Source organism: Oryzias latipes, chromosome 4 (assembly GCF_053564925.1).
Source record: "Oryzias latipes strain Hd-rR chromosome 4, Olatipes_Hd-rR_3.1".
NCBI classification, from domain to species: Eukaryota; Metazoa; Chordata; class Actinopteri; order Beloniformes; family Adrianichthyidae; genus Oryzias; species Oryzias latipes.
The window spans coordinates 27,764,828-27,780,991 of NC_136240.1; the positions used below are offsets into that span (position 1 = coordinate 27,764,828).

General features: G+C 38.4%; 1 protein-coding gene across 4 annotated transcripts in view; it reads left to right on the forward strand.

Moving 5' to 3' along the window:
• tgfbr3 (transforming growth factor, beta receptor III) overlaps positions 1-16,164 on the forward strand; it is a 74,407-nt gene that overhangs the window by 26,598 nt on the left and 31,645 nt on the right. For all 4 annotated transcript variants that reach the window (XR_002290010.3, XM_011474319.4, XM_078946218.1 and 1 more), the window contains exons 3-4: positions 60-247; positions 7,758-7,895. Coding sequence is in view for 3 of the 4 variants with exons in the window: in XM_011474319.4 (XP_011472621.1) it covers positions 60-247; positions 7,758-7,895 (326 nt within the window). In the remaining variant the exon portion in view is untranslated. The remainder of the gene's footprint in view (positions 1-59; positions 248-7,757; positions 7,896-16,164) is intronic.

The window sequence follows — 16,164 nt, forward strand, 5'->3', positions numbered from 1 at the left end:
ATTTTGTGAATAATTGCTGGGATGGCTAACCCTTTCTATTTTTCTCTTCTACTCTGCAGGGCCTTTGTCATACACCCCATGTAAGCTGCAGCCTGTGGGGATGGGACATCCCGTGCAAGCAAGCCTGAAAAACTTCACAGCGTTGTCAGGATGTGCAAGCAAGGGCACTGCCAAGCTGTCTCAGGAGGTTCACATCGTTAACCTGAGAGGACATGCTCCAGAAGGAGCAGGCAACACCTCAGTCAAGGTGAGTCATCCTTCCTGACAACCAATTATTTGATCAGTTACTGTTTCTAAGACTCAATCATATTGGAAAAGGAAAAGGGAAAAAAAAACACGGTATTACCTATTTAATTAAATATTTTACAGCTTTTCAAAAGTTACTCCTATATGGTAATCTACTCCTGGCATTTCCTCTACCTCATTAAACTGAAAAATGCTAAATTCTTGTTTTGTATAGTTATTTTTATCACATATATTCCCATAAATCCTAATATTATGATACAAATGCCATCACTAACATAAACCTTTAAGAAACCAGATGAACTGATAAACCTATCTCACTTTATGAACACATTTTGGAATTGTTGGTATGTTTTAAAAACTTGGAAGTTGTTCATCCATTTCACCTTAAACTGACAGCAGATTTTCTTTTCCTTGATGTCAGTTGTGAAACGACTCCTTGCCTGCAAGCTCACAGCTTTTTCTGCAGAGCATGACACATAGCACAGACATGAATCACGAGCTCAAGCTTTCTAAAAGTGCATTCACCGCTATGCGCACATCATGTAAAGACTTGTAGCTGATTATTGGTAACGTTTATAAAACCCATGTATAAAGAAAAACCGAACAAAGTACCTTAACAGGTGAATAAGAAGTACTTTACAACTTAAGAGTCTCTGGTTGTTTTTGTTATAAATACTAAAGTGGTTTAAAGAAATTTGTGTTTTGTTACGTGATGTGTAGCAATATCTCTCTTGACAATTTGTCGAAAAAGAATAAAAGAATTGCTAAGTGAACAGTGGAGGTTATGTTTGAATGTCAGGGCTTTCTTCACACCCATGTGTGGGAAACGTCTTCTCTGCATTTAAACCAGGAACAACATCTGCTCATTTCTTTGGTGCTTTAACCCCCACAGTCCAACCCACGATGCTTAGCTGGTGGCATTGAGCCTTGTTTTTTGTTCTTGTTGTTGTTGTTTTTTTTAATAACTTTCCTGTGTGGCTGAACTGTAAAACCAAATCCACAATTTTCCAATATCAGATGGACACTCACTGGACTGAATTTGTTAAAAGTCTTCCAAACGATTCAGTCAATAAAAATCTAAAACGTGGTCAGGGTATCTTGGTGGCGTAGTGTGTTACTGATGGTAGCCATTGTTACTTTGGTCCCAGCTCTCTGTTTTGTTACTCATAGTTGTGATATACCTACGATGAAAATGACAGGCCTCTCTCATCTTTTCAAGTGGGAGACCTTACACAATGGGTGGATTTGTTTTAATTGGCTACAATTTATGACCAAAGCTGACAGCAATAAACATGACCAAAAAACACCATGTGCAGGATGTTTAGTCAATATCAGTTTTGGTTTTTAAATGGAATTACAAAATAGAGCACGTTTCTGAACATTTGCTAATTAACTGGTATCACAGGTTAAATAACTTGTCATTAGTCCTAAAGTTTGTTTTCCATCTTACAATATGTTTGTGCTTTCTTTGGCACGAAGGTCTTTTGTTTACTCGAAGCCAGCAGAGAACTCTGTTCAGTGTGACTCCAGGTTTTATTCCTTACCTCTCTTTATTGGAGAGGAAGTAGTGTCTGAGCCACAGTGCAAATTGTTTTGGGATTTCTTGAATGATAGTCTGCAGAACAAGGGATGCCTGTGGCTGAACTGTAGTTCTTTGCTTGAAGCCCTTGTGGGGAACGTGTCGTGCCTCGCATGCTGTAAAGTGTCTGCACAGCTAAGCTTGACCAGGTATGGGAATCCGCCTATAACAAGCTAGGCCCACAGACTTATATGGACATTGGAGAACACACGGTCAGGTTCAGGCACCTTTAGGTGTACATGCACATTGTCACATGCATCCTGCAGCTGCAGTATGTTGGGCCTGCTTCATGTCTCTTTCACATTCATGTGTGAAAGTCACAGTTATGCAGTGAGGATGTGAAAGCAATCAAGTGTTTCCCACAAACACTATTCTTGAAGGTGTTTACCCATAGACCCAAAGCAGTTATGCACACGATAGAAAGCACAGGTTGTGTGACTAATTAGTTTAAAATGTTCAGTTCAGCTGGTGGGTATTCTCAATTCTAATAGTAGATTAAACATTGCAAAATTCATTTTCTTTTCTTTGTTTTTTTTTATCTTCTTCCGTTTATTCCCTTTTGGAGTCACGGGGCTGCCGGAGCCTATCCCAGCCACTTGTGGGTAAAGGCAGGGGGCGCCCTTCTTCTTTTTTTTAAGCAAAATTAAAAGTTAATATATTATTAATAAAACCAACTAACATGCATTTCTATAAACCAGTATGCAGACACACATATGCACAAGGACACACAGATACATGCCTACACTCATTTTTTATTGATTATTTACTTGCATTTTGTCATTGTCCCCTACGGTCGCCCTTATGTGCAAATCACATCAACAAATCACTCAACGCAAAAAATACTAAAGACCACAACAAGACTTAAAAACGCAAAACAAATAATAACAACAACATTTTAGAATGTTGTTCATCTGGAGCACATTTATTTGAGTAACCAAAATGAAATAAAAAAAATATTTCAGAAAACAAAAGTAATTTCCAGAAAGCAAAATTAAATGTTAAAAAAATTGAAACACAATAAGAAACCAGAAAAGGTAGGTATTATGGGACATGACTGATTGGATGATGATGTTCAAGGTTTGAAGAAGAGGTGGTAAAGCAGTAGGATGTTTTGCCGAACTGTGGTAAAGGGTGAATAAGCAATCAACTAACTTTTGCAGTGGTTTTGGCCAGAAGCTTAAGGAATTATGTTCTGTCAGGTATTGCTGTCCTAAATGACTTCTGATTGAAAAGGTGAACAAACGTCAAACATCTTACTTTTTCTGGTCATATTTCATTTCCTTTTTTTTCTTTTTTTTGGTTTCTTTTCTTTGTGTTGTATTTTCTTTTTTTGGAATTATGTTCTAGTTTCTGGAATTTTATATTAACTTCTAAGTATTATATGTTTTAATTTTTTTAACTGTTGTTTTGATCTTCAGTTTGTTTTTTGGGTCGAGGGATTTGTTGATGTGATTTGCACTTCAGGGCCACCGTAGCCCCCAGAGAAAATGTAGGTTTGTAAAAGCCCCCAACATTACAGCAGTCACAATACTTACTATCTTGTTTATCATTGCTGATTAGCAACTGAGAAACAAGCAACATTTTCTTGTATCTCCACCTACTTCTTTTATTTACCTGTTTTTATTTGACTGGCTTAATAGGTTAACCCACTTTCTACTAGTTTATTTTGCTATGACATCTCGTACACACAGCTGGAATGAACATTTTTGTCCATTGATGTTTACATCCATCTAAAATGAAAAAAATCTTTTGATCCAGTGGTCTGTGTCAGTGTAACAGAAACCACCCCATTCTCTCCCTATCCACATGAGGCCCCAGAGGGGTAGAGGGGCAGTGTCACGGCCAGGTTTGAGGCTGCTGAGGTGGAGTACACTGACAGTAAGAGGGTACATTTCAGAAGGCAGTAGTTGCTAATTTGCTGAATTAGTCCCATATTTTGACAATAAGTCGTTCTCTTTAAGTGAATTTATGAAAGAAATTAAGTCAGATGGAGAGTTTGTGCTCCAGACCACTGTCTCAGATTTTGCACATTGTACACACAACCCAAATACCATTTACATCATTAACATCAAGCTTTTTTCTTTCATTCATTTATCTTCTATACCGTTTGTTCCCTTTCGGGGTCCCGGGAGCGTTTTTCTTTAACTGTTGTAATGTGTTGACCAATGCAGAGCAATTCTAAGTGAAGGGCTGCAGTGGGGGCAAACCAAGCGTATCTCAAATCGCTTCTATTTCAAACATCAAAGCCTTGCTCCTAATCAGGGTGAGGCAGAGCGCATGATTGCTTTATCAGCTGGAATTCACAGATATCTGTAAGTGACTGGCTAGAGGAGCACTTCGTGCACAAACAACTAAATAGGATCCTAAAGACACATTCCACTGTACATATAGCCAGCAACTATTTGCATTGCTACCCAGAGAATTATATAAGAGGCTGACATACTGAAACAGTGAAATGTTGTTGTTTTCATCTTCTGAAAACTCCCTGAAGAAACAGAAAGAAATGTAAATTGTACATTTTTCTCTGCTTTCCTGACCGTTCTCATTCTGGTTTTGTTCGGCAGATTGCAATCCACTCGCTCTGTCTCAGAGTTCTTTTTCTGAGTGCAGACAGATTGTAATCACTACCGTGAAGAAAGGCTCTGAGGTTCCATCCTTGTCTTCTTTAAATATGTGGGTTGCACTGATAAGAGCCATCAAAAGGCACTGGTCCACTGCTTCCACGTCACCAACCTGCTTCCCTCTGCTCCTTCTGTCTTTGTATGCCTTCAGTGATCCAGAAAGAATCAAGATCCAGACAGACATGGTACACACACAAATCCACACATCAGATTTTATGAGAATGTTTGGTCTTTGACAAATCTTTGTTGGTTCCTCAAAAAAACAAAAAAAACTCCTTTTAAACAGCCAATTTTTTTTAGAAACTCTTCTTTTTAGTTGTCTCCTCGTAAAATTACTGTTTGAGCCAATAATTCCTTTTTTAAAAGATGAAAGCCAGTTATTATGGGTCATATTTACTTTCCCAGACAGATTTTTGTTTTCTGTAAGGGAAAGTGTGTGCCAAGATTAGTCGTTTCTTTCCACCTAATTAAAGGATGTTTTGTTTAGCTTTTTTCGGGGGAATGGCACAGGCTCATTGGGCACTTAATTAGCTCTGTCAATAAAGGAAACTCCCTTTTCCTGGGAGGACACTGGAGATACAGAGCACACACTGTACGGTTGGCTACTGTTTACTGTTCAGGCTGCAATATATGACAATGAAAATGTCACGTGGATGTGTCCATGCATGTATTTTTTGTTTTATTAGTTCAAGTCTTCAATTTATTTAGGACCTATTGAGTTATAGAAGTATTTATCTGTAAGAGTTCACCTTATTGAGGTTGATTTAACTGATTTGGTTGAACTTAATCTTAACTCTTTTTTTTTTTTGTTTAGATTTATTTTTCGACTAGTATTTCCATTGCTTACACTTGCTGCCACCTCTAAAGTGTGCTCAGTGATGGTCATGCCTATTCTGCGACAGCTGTCGCCCCCTGGGAAGAGTTTAATTTCAGTAATGTGATAGGCCTGAACAAGTCTCTATCAGTGGTTGCTGGCAAACATGTACTTTAGCTGTAATGGACCCAGGGCCCCCGAAATTCTTTTGCCAACCGCTGATAATCAATCAGACCTGTCCCTGGTGCAGATGCCACTCCCATAGGGTCTGTTTGTGCCGCTGTGTGTGCCACAGACAGTCTAAAGCCACCCGATCCTTTCAGGGAGCACAAATGCTACTTTGATGCCTCTTGTTTCCGCACCTTTGCTCTCCAGGCTCACCAAATCTGCTGCCAAGCCCACCACCCTCAGTAAACCCAGCTGTTTTTTGGGGTTCTTATTAGCGCTCGCTCACATTGCACAACTCAGACCTTTTTTTGGACTGGTGCATATTTTTTTCCACTCATTCCCTGATTTAAAAAAGAAGAAACAATCCCTGTAAATTTTGAAACTTTTCACTCTTTTGCCTCTTGGCACATGTCTCTCGTAGAAATGTGCTGATATATGTTTGCAGGTGACTCATGTCTTCTGGAAAAGCTTATGTCTGGGTTTAAATTCCTCCCCCTTTTACAACTTTCTCTCTTACTCGATTTTTTCTTCGGCCTCCCTCGGCCATCTGTCAAAGCAAGAACCTAATAGTCAAGCCAGGTATGATTTTCTATGAGTTTTTATTCATAGACCAGTGATGCACTTCCTGTTTTTGTCCCAATGTCTGCAGTAAAATGGATAGGAGGGAAAACGTGATAATATGCAAAAAAGAGTGAGACAGATGAGTCCGGGATCTGGTTTCCTGCACCCCCTTTCAATTGACTTTATACGTAGATAGGTGTTTGATCAGTTATTCCATTATCCTGTCTCAGAGGGGTATTTTAATGACGTTTGCAATACAGGAATGCTAAATACTCACATTTGTGTTGCTCTTCTCCAGGCCTTGGGTCTGTTCAGCTCTTTAGCTTTGATGCTTTAACTTCACTTGTATTATTCTCTTGTGGAATGACTTGATCCTGTATGACTCTAAAGGAATTCTGAACACATTATGTGTTAGGATGTAACTGGCTTATTTGAGTTCAACACTTTTTGGACTAAAAGTATCAAAAGGAATAAATATATTATTGTAGCTGCCAAAAATGTTTTTGGCATAAACTGACAATACACTGATGGAATGATAACTATGAGAAGATCTTGGATCACTGTAGTAAGTTTGAGTCAACAATCCGTCAGATTAGGTAATCCTCAGAGATTTTAGTTTTTGAAGAAACTCTGGTTCAAAAGAATGCTAAGAGGTAAAAAGAAATGGCCAAAGCGTTGGGCTTTTGCATTTGATGCAATACAGATAAGGTGCAGGAAAGCCAAAACTCTTATTTTGCAATGAATTAATAAAAATGCACAATTCAATTTCAATGAAGTCACAAAGGGTTAAAACGTGTTGCCCTTTGGGTATTTCATTGTTGTAATCTTGGTGTGAAATATTTAACAAATATTACCACACTTTAAAGTCCATGGAGACGTCATGGAATAAGAAGAAATCTGGTAAGAGGAGGAAAACAAATCCAAAATCGGTAATCCAAAGGCCAAAACTCAGAGGCAGAAAAGGCAGATCAAGACACCAAGGGGACAGACTTTATTGCAACCAGGGACAAAAAAAGGGTCAAAAACCAGACGAGCAAAAACTATGAAAACAGTGAAACATTGGAATGTGAGCTAAGGCTCAAAAAACTGGAAAAGAGTGTGAGGAACTGTCAGTCCTAAATACTGTGGCTCACAGGTTGGATGAATGATAATGATGAGGCACACCAGGTGGAGCCTGGGAGGATGGAGAGCATGCAAAGCAAAACACACCATAGATCATGACCTATATATATACTGCACAAACCAGGGAGTGAATTTGGACACAACCAAAGTCGAAATCAAATTAAAATAAACAAAATTCAAGGAAGTTGTTAGATTGAGTTTCTTCACACACTTAAACGATATGAGTCTGTAAGGTTGAAATGGTTCCAATAATTTTAATACAAATAAAAGTAAAGAATAAAAGACCCAAAGTAACAAACTTTTTTATTTATCAAGCTTCCCAACAGTTTGATTTTTGTTTCTGAATTAACAAAGACTCAACTGTATAAAACTTAAGTTCCTGTTGGGGCTCAGCAGTGTCCTTCAGTGAGAGCACAACATGCTGTCTTTTTAAGTGTTACCAGCCAAGTGAGTGCATAAACAACGACATGGCCTGATAAAAAAGAACAGCACTTTTATCTTTCAGGAGAGTCCCTAACTGAAACTTGGAAATGTACCTTTCTGGATATTGATGGTTTTTGCTATTGCAACTTGTTCATATTTTTTCCTAGATGCTGTTTCTGTGTGCACTCATGAGAATCTTCTTATCTTTTTTTTTCCTCTCCAGGTTGAGCTGGATTTAAAGCCCATCCACTCCATGCAACATCACCAGAAACCCCTGGTCTTTGTGCTCAACTCCCACCAAAGAGTGACCTGGAATGTCAAGGCAGAAAACCTGGCTCTGAACATCAAACATATTTTTTATGTGAGTCCTGCAGCATGAAGAGCCTAAAGTCCTTTTCCTCTAAACTGTCTCTTCATTTCCCGCTTTATTTCCTTCTCTATACACTCTGTCCAGGAGGAAAATGTTAAAAAGGATGCAGAATTGTAAAGGGAGTAAAGTTACATTTCTTTTCATTAGAATGCAACTGCAGGAGAAATCAAATAGAATAATAATTAAAAAAAATATTAGTTGAAACAGCGCACACCTTTTAGGATGTTTCCTAAATGCTGAGTAAACCACAAACTTATCAGGACATTAGTCAAAAGTGTAATCAAGTCCTAGTTTAAGCTTTGCTAAAATCCCCCCCCCTTAACAAAAAAAAAAAAACTATAACCAGAAGGTGCCACCATATCCATCGGATAACTTTAAACTTTGTTGACAAACTGTCACAGTGGCCTAAAAGAACCGTCTGTGAGGTAATATCTGAGTATTGACTTTAAAACACCACTGAAGAAAACCACATGGAAGACTTATTATGTCATAGAAGCACTTAAGCTACGTTCACACTGCAGGATGAAACGACCCAATTCCGATTTTTTTGCCCTTATGCTGTATCTGATCTTTTCATGACAGTCTAAACCAGTGTTTTTCAACCAGTGTGCCGCGGCACACTAGTGTGCCGTGGGAGATGGTCAAGTGTGCCGTGGAAAATTGCCCTCATTAACTGATCTAAAAGCATTTCCCATCTCCAGGAAATCAGCTCTTTGTTCATCCAAACAGGTCCTGATAAAACACTGAGTAGTTAGGAATATAAACGATCATAAAATACTTTTTTCTTTGTGTTTATTTGATTATATTAAAGACATTTTGATAAGAATGACGGTAACGCGAAATAGCTGCAGCTATAACTGTGTAAGGAAAAGTCCCGCAGCTTTTACTGTCTCCACGACTCCACCAATCATTCTTGAAGGCTTAATCACATGTCATCAGTCTGACCAATCAGAAGTGGTTAAAGTCTCCACTTCCTTGTTCCAAATTAGCTCATAACTCAGTCAGTTCCGACAAAAACACCGGCTAAAGCTCGTCTTTAGCGGTGTAGCTTTCCACAGAATCCGGTATCAGACCGTGGAACAAGTGAACAAAACCATGAAGCTCAGAGACGCGAGTCTTTCTGCCGTTTTCTCGCAGTTTTTACACTACATCTCCCATGATGCATTGGCTTAAAGGGACAGCGTCTTGAAAACACAACGAACATACAGCTTGTATGTAACTTAACTTTTATTACATCTTTTAGAAAAACATCTGCAACTTCCTGCTTTTTCTGCCACAATTATCACAAAAATGCACGTCAGATTGCCGGGGGGGGGGGGGGGGGGGGGGCTGTAGATCAAAACAGACTATGAGTTTCTGCTTTTTTTTTTTTTTTTGGGGGATGCAGGTGTGCCGCGGGATTTTTGTCGAGGTTAAAGTGTGCCGTGGCTCAAAAAAGGTTGAAAAACACTGGTCTAAACGACACAGATCCAATCTTTTGAAATGTGACCCAGTCCACTTGGGTATGTGGTCCTGAATCCAATACAGATCCGATCTTTTTAAATGTGATCCAGTCCACTTGGGTATGTGGTCCTGAATCCAATACAGATCCGATCTTTTGAAATGTGATCCAGTCCACTTGGGTATGTTGTCCTGAATCCAATACAGATCCGATCTTTTGAAATGCGACCTCCGTCTGAACGGCCAGGCCACATGTATCCGACCCGTACGTCATTGATACGCTACAAAAGTTATCATTCTGCGTTGAAGTAGGCGGGAACGAGAACATAAACATCAACCATGGCGGACGATGCTGCTGAGACCAGTCAGTAGAAGGGATTTGATTTATATTTGAGGTGACAGCTCTATTCAGGCCAAACTCCAGGACTCTTTTCGCAGCCGGGCGGTTTTAGAAAAAATTTCCAGCGAAATGCTGAGCGTGGTGTTCAACCTTTCCAGGGGTGACTTTTTTTTCCCCTTTTCCGACCGTGGTCAGAAACGCGGGGGACAGAAGGCGGATCCTCCTTCGGGGTTCACTTCCCCGTTTGAAACCCTCACATTCTCCAGAGCGGGTTAATAAAGAGTCAATAGCAGTTCTGCTGGGGGGAGCCTTCTTTTATTATAGTTCTCCTTCCTTCTTAACACACAACATGTAGGAATCTTCTCACTGCCCCTCAGAGAGGAGAGAGCGTCAGCGCAGTAGGGAATATTGCGCTGTACGCGCTCTCTCTTACATACACACACGCGTGGCCCCAGGACATACACATCCCCATTCCACAGCAGTGGGTACAGACGATCTCGGCTCCAATGCCTTCTTAAAATGAGAAGAAATGAGAAAATAAATGTAATAATGCAAAAAGAGCTCCGCTGTTGACAACACTTGACTTCCATTGTTAACGTTAGCTACTTCAGCAAACAAGGAGTGACGCAGTTTACCGTTGAGTACTCTTCTGCACACTTCTGGGTCATTTCACGGTCACACAGGAGATCACAAAAGTTTGCATTTAATTGGAAATGTGAAAAGCCTTGCAATAAAATCTGATTTTTTTATGAAATCGGAATTGAGCATTAAGCCCTGCAGTGTGAACGTAGCCTTAGCTGCAGGGTATTGAACCCACAGTCCTATCAGTTCACACAAGCCTGTAAAAATGATCTAATGTGTTCATAGGTCTCAGTTTTTCTTTGGGTTTGCTCATCGGCTGACTCAGCTGGTTATAAAAAACACATTCTCTAACTTACCTACATTTTTTTCAAAACTGAAAACTTCTGTCAAGCTCAACACAACAGTTCAGCGTTTAACGCGACCTTGTGAAAAATGTGGTGAATGTAAACAACAGCACTGAAAAGGATTGAATCAACAATAGAAAAGAGAACAATCAAGAAAAGAGGAAATAACTCAAAATCAAAACAATTCCCATAATTTGACAGTCTGATCATCTTTTTAGCTCTTTTAAAAGCATTCCCAGTGATGGTTTAACAATGATTGTCTTTTTTAACCAGTATAAAAAAACCTTTTTCATTGTTTCTGCAGAGCAGCAGTAGTTCTTTAGATATCTTCCTCTGAGTTATGGGCTTTTGGCACAGATCCAGATTGCCCCCACTACCCATCACCCAACTGTTTACACTATCTCCCGTTAACTTACAGCCCCTCAGACCCCTGACCTAACATTACTAGTGCAACAAAAATGGTAGCAATATTGGAGCCATCCAGCCGTACAGTTTTGATCCAGATTCCAGCTCGGACGAGGAAAACAAGGACGTTCATGAGCAGGAAGCTTGTGACCTACCCAGTAAATTTTCATACGTCACAGCTTGAGGCTTTTTCAAATGGCAATTTTCCGTTTGCTCCTGATTCACAACGATTTGGATAAAGACATTTAAGCTTAATTTTCTTTATATATGTCCTCTATCTTTAGAAAAATGCCACAATAACAGCCACACGATTTTCTTCAGAGTGAACTATTGAGTATTGACTAACAACTGACAGTTATTAGTAACAATATAAATATTAGCTTTCTGTCGGGCTTTTCAGTTTCATGAAGGCTCCTTATTTAAATAGGAATGATATCCACCTATTTCGCCATGACCAACCTTTTATGGCTTAGACGGCTAGTTGCAAATGCATAAGGCAAGGAGGAAGAATGGGCAGAAGAAAGGGAAAGGAAGTTTAAGGGCATCTAAAAGTGAAAAAATGAAAAGATGTGCATTGTCTTCCTATACAAACGTAAATCTGAGTAAGGCTTTGTGAGTCTTTTACAAAACTTTAAAGCTGTGATCGTACCCACATCCTTGCCTTCATGCTACTTTGAAGAATTTTTAACAGTCTGGAACAAACTTATCTTGAGAAGGGTATAATTTAACTTCAAGAGTTTCTGTTTAGTTATGCAGTAAATAATGGAAAAACACTTTATTTTTAAAATGCAAAAAAAGTCATTTTCTACTTTGCCAAAAATGACATTTACAGCTGACATTTTAAGAGGAAAACAACTTTTTTCCCTCTATTTCTGTTAGGTTTCTGTCAATAGGATGCAGCCTTTAGTTTGGCATAAATGTGGGAGGGAAATAAGATTTAGGAAGAGGCATCCTGATGCAGTCAGGGCCAGGTCCCCTGGGGAGTAAGCCATATTTAGTGAAGGTAGCGGGGCCCTTTCTGGGAATCTTAATATAAAAGGTAAAAATGGACCACTACTCCACTGTTGTTTAAAGCCTGTAAAGAAAATTGCATCAAAATGCTACTCTAAACCCTAAGCCATGACTTCATTACACTTTATGAAACCTTTTTTGGGTCTTTTTATGGTCTGAAGGATTTTTCTCTGTTTGCAGCTCTCCAGAAGCGATCATTTTCAATTGTATTGTAACACCAGTTCATTGTGCAGGAATGCGGCATTAGTACACAAATGATTTCCACATGCTGTCGAGTGTTTTCTTGCTTATTTCTCAAACACCAAATACCCTCCCTCAAAAAAAGTCAATAAAATGACATGTTGAGGAAAAAGTCCAGACCCAAGAAAACCCTTCTCCCTGTTCTTTATTGTATCATGGGGTTGTGTGTTTCACGCACACACGTGCACACTTGTGTGCATTGTGTGTATTTGACATTTAGAGGCAGTGTTTGACGAGTAGAAAAAAGCTTTGAAATCTCCTAGATCACTCAGCACTTATTCATATAAGTAATCATCGATGTTGCATCAACGTACTTCCTGTAGAGTTATATATAGTAAATATTTATATATAGTTTCTTTTCTTTTGTTTTAGGTTTGTTTTTATATCAACGGTGCAGTAAAATTGGATTGTGTAGATAGTTATCATCAAAAGTAATATGTTCCAAACAAAACCCTTTTTGTCTCTAGGCAGAGTCAAGTCCATCAGATTTTGGAAACGTTTTCATGTCAAAGTAGAGTTGTACAGTGTATGAAGATGGATGGGCCTCCGAGCCGCTTTGGGCTTAACAGCTTCAGGGATTTGTTTCTATGTAGCCACTGGCAGATCAGCCTCACAGTAAATGTCAGGACTTGTCTTAAGTGGAGAAAAAAAGCAGCGGCAGCCATCACTGAAACTGTTGCTCCAGACCGAGCTGCTGCTGTTTTATGTCTTCATATGCCGGGCAGCAGCTCTTATGTAAAAGACCATCATTTCTTCCTGCTCACTCCAGAGTTTATAAAAATTCTCTGAATAACTGTTTTGACTTTTTTTTTAAGTCCTTCATAAATTCTATTATTTCACCAATTTGGTATAAAACTTTCGCTTCTTACATGAAATCAGCAAAAAAACACAAATTTTGAAGATAAAGAACATTTCTTCAGCTTGAAAAAAATCAATTTAACTTTAAGTCTTCCAACTCAGCAGACAGCAAATGGAAAAGCAAATAGTGGCGACTGCAACTAATACTTTGATCAATTTGTTTTAATTGATTCATTATTTTTTTTAAAGCATCTGTTTCTTCTACTCTTTGACATGTAATAACAAAAATCTCTGATATTTAGTTTGGCTTTTAAAGCAATGTTTATATGTAAACTAGATCAAAAGGTTTGCACATAAATTCTAATTGTTCAATTGACTTTATTCTGAAAATGTTTTTGAAGTACATGTGATTGTGTCTACTCAGAACATTCTTAGTAGCACCTACATTAAAACATACATTATGCCCAAATTTATTGTTTAAAAAAGAAAAAACACTAAGACCAGAAATCCAGAAATACTGCAGGGAAGGTTTAATTTCATCCTTAATTGTCAGTCAAAAAATGAAAATGTCAGCAGTCATATTTATGAGACTTTCATAAAAATATCTGTAGTTTTTAAAGCTTGTGACATATGAGGATACAAACAACTCAAAACAAAGTCAACCTTTTTCACAACAGAAAGAACAGTGGAGAGGTTTTTTTTATCTAGCACTTCAGAAGAACATCTTGAGCGTTGCACGTCCCCTCGCGGGTTTTTTGGCAAACCATGATGCCCATTGAACTTTAAAAAGTGAGATGATTTGTGGAAATGTCAGGGCAGGCATGGGTTGGTCTTCTAAAACCACAATTATCCTTCTGAAAAAGCATGTAAACATTTTACTTTTGACAGTTTTATGCTGTAACCGTCTCGGTTTTTAAGAGTATAAAAAAATAGCAAAAAAAAAGAAAAAGTGTGCAAAGGAATTTATGTGCAACTTTGTTGACTTTAAAATGAATAGACCCAAATGGTTAACTAAAAATCATGTATTTCCCGGAGGCTTATATTTAAAATATTCTGTTATTAAACTTTTTTCTTACCTAATAGGGCAAAGCATAGCTTCTTTGCTATAAAGCAGAATTAAATTCACCAACTAGTAATAGGTTTTACCTACATAGAATCCTAAAAATACCATTTGCTGCTTGTTAGCTTAGGTTTTAAACACTTTGCTTCTGGATCTTTTACTTTTTTTTTAAAGATGTATGATGTACGGTTATAACCTCCCTTAAAGTAGTTGTGCTGAATATCCCATGTTAGTGTATGACATGAAAAAAACAGTGCAGCACTAACTTTTAGCTGTTTTGTCTTTGTCAGTGGAGTTCAGGAGGACATTTTAGCTAAAAATCTTGCCCAGGCATTCTAGTAAATAAAACAATGACCAATTGCTTCTGATGTCAGTGGAAGATAAGTCTTGCCAGTTCCCTTTGTCTGGGTTTTCCAGTGAACATAAGATGTTCCTGTGCTGAGAGGAGGTCTCAACACTTCACACAAAAACTGCCTGCCAGACCTCACTCACTCTTCCTTTCTACTGTGGAGGCCGTTTCCGGGAGCTGGTGGGACTCAGAATCTGTCCTGCCATTCCTTATTTCCTGGTACAGTTCTTTTGGCTTTGTAGAAATGGCTGTTTGGAAAAAAAAAAAAAAAGCTTCAGAGATGTTGTTCATTCTGTTGCTTTTGGCCGGATTACTGAAAACATTTAAAATCCCAGGATCCAGACTATTATTGTCAAGCATGTTCTCTGTAGCGCCTATGGTCATCAGCAGCAGGCAGGAGTCATCATGGGCATACGGTAACGCAACATTGTGAAGCAAGGCCAAACCTAACTTATCAATGGACGGCAGAGTTTGAAGTAAGACTCGTGCAAGATGTAGCGTTCTGACTTTGTGGCCAAAAATGTACGCATTTGTTTTGAGCAATTAGGAAAGTGTCTGACCTTAGAACCCTTTATCTGTAGAAATGGCTTTATGACTTTAGATGCAACTCAATTTCTTCTCTGGGCTTGTTTTTCCCTTTTATTTTACAAGATTTGCCCTTTCAGTCTTGTATTTCTTTTATTAGTGGAAGACTTCTAGTGTTTGGCTGTCACATGAGTATCTCCCCACTGTAACTGTGAAATGGAAACTTCTGGTTTTAATCCTATACTATGGACTAAGTTGGAACTCTGCAGAATGGTTTTGAGACATATGGTTTTGTTTTCTCCTGAATTAGGTCCCATCGTCTCACAGTAACACATCTGCAGCCACCAGCGTCATTAACTCCGCATATCTCATGAAGACGGCTCAGATCAAAAAAAGCCACCGAAGCCTTAATTGCATTCATATTAACTGAACAGTTACTGCATGCTCATTCTCCGCCAGCCTTTTCTACAGATTCCATGACTCTTGTGTTTGCAACACTCCTCCCATTGCTCGCTGAAGAACTCACTCAATTCTATATGTGCAAACTCCAAGATATTCAAATGTTTTTTTTCTCTTACAAAAATTTGACAGAGAACATGTATAAAATACTCAAATCCGTAGAACAATGTGAAAAAGTTGCAAATTAAATGTAAAATAAGATCTTAGACTTTGTCCTTTAAAGCTTTAGGAGGAATCAAAGATCACTACGTTTATTTAAACCTAGAAATTAAAATAAATCTGTTCAAAATATGTTGTGATGGATAACTACAAAAAAATATGCATTTGAACATCTGTTGTAAAAGATACCGTCAGAATGCTACTACTTCTTGTCTCTTTCATCGAGACAGATCTGTTCTTTTTTTGCTAAAGTTTCTTTGGTTACAGTCAGGGTCCGTGGAGAATACCTGCAAAAGGTAGACATTCAGGTCTGACTAAAGATAGAACAGATAATATTTTACTGAAGGAAAAGTTGAACAAAATTCTACTGTGGTGTACAAAATAAAGTTTACCGTAATGTGACACCCATCAGATTAATAATACTGAAGTAAATTTAATTGCAGACGTCTCTCATCTTTTTAGTGGAACAAGTTGCAGATTCAATGACTAATAAACACTTTTTCCCCACCGTATATAAGAATAAACTGCACATGAATGTGAAAATGCTG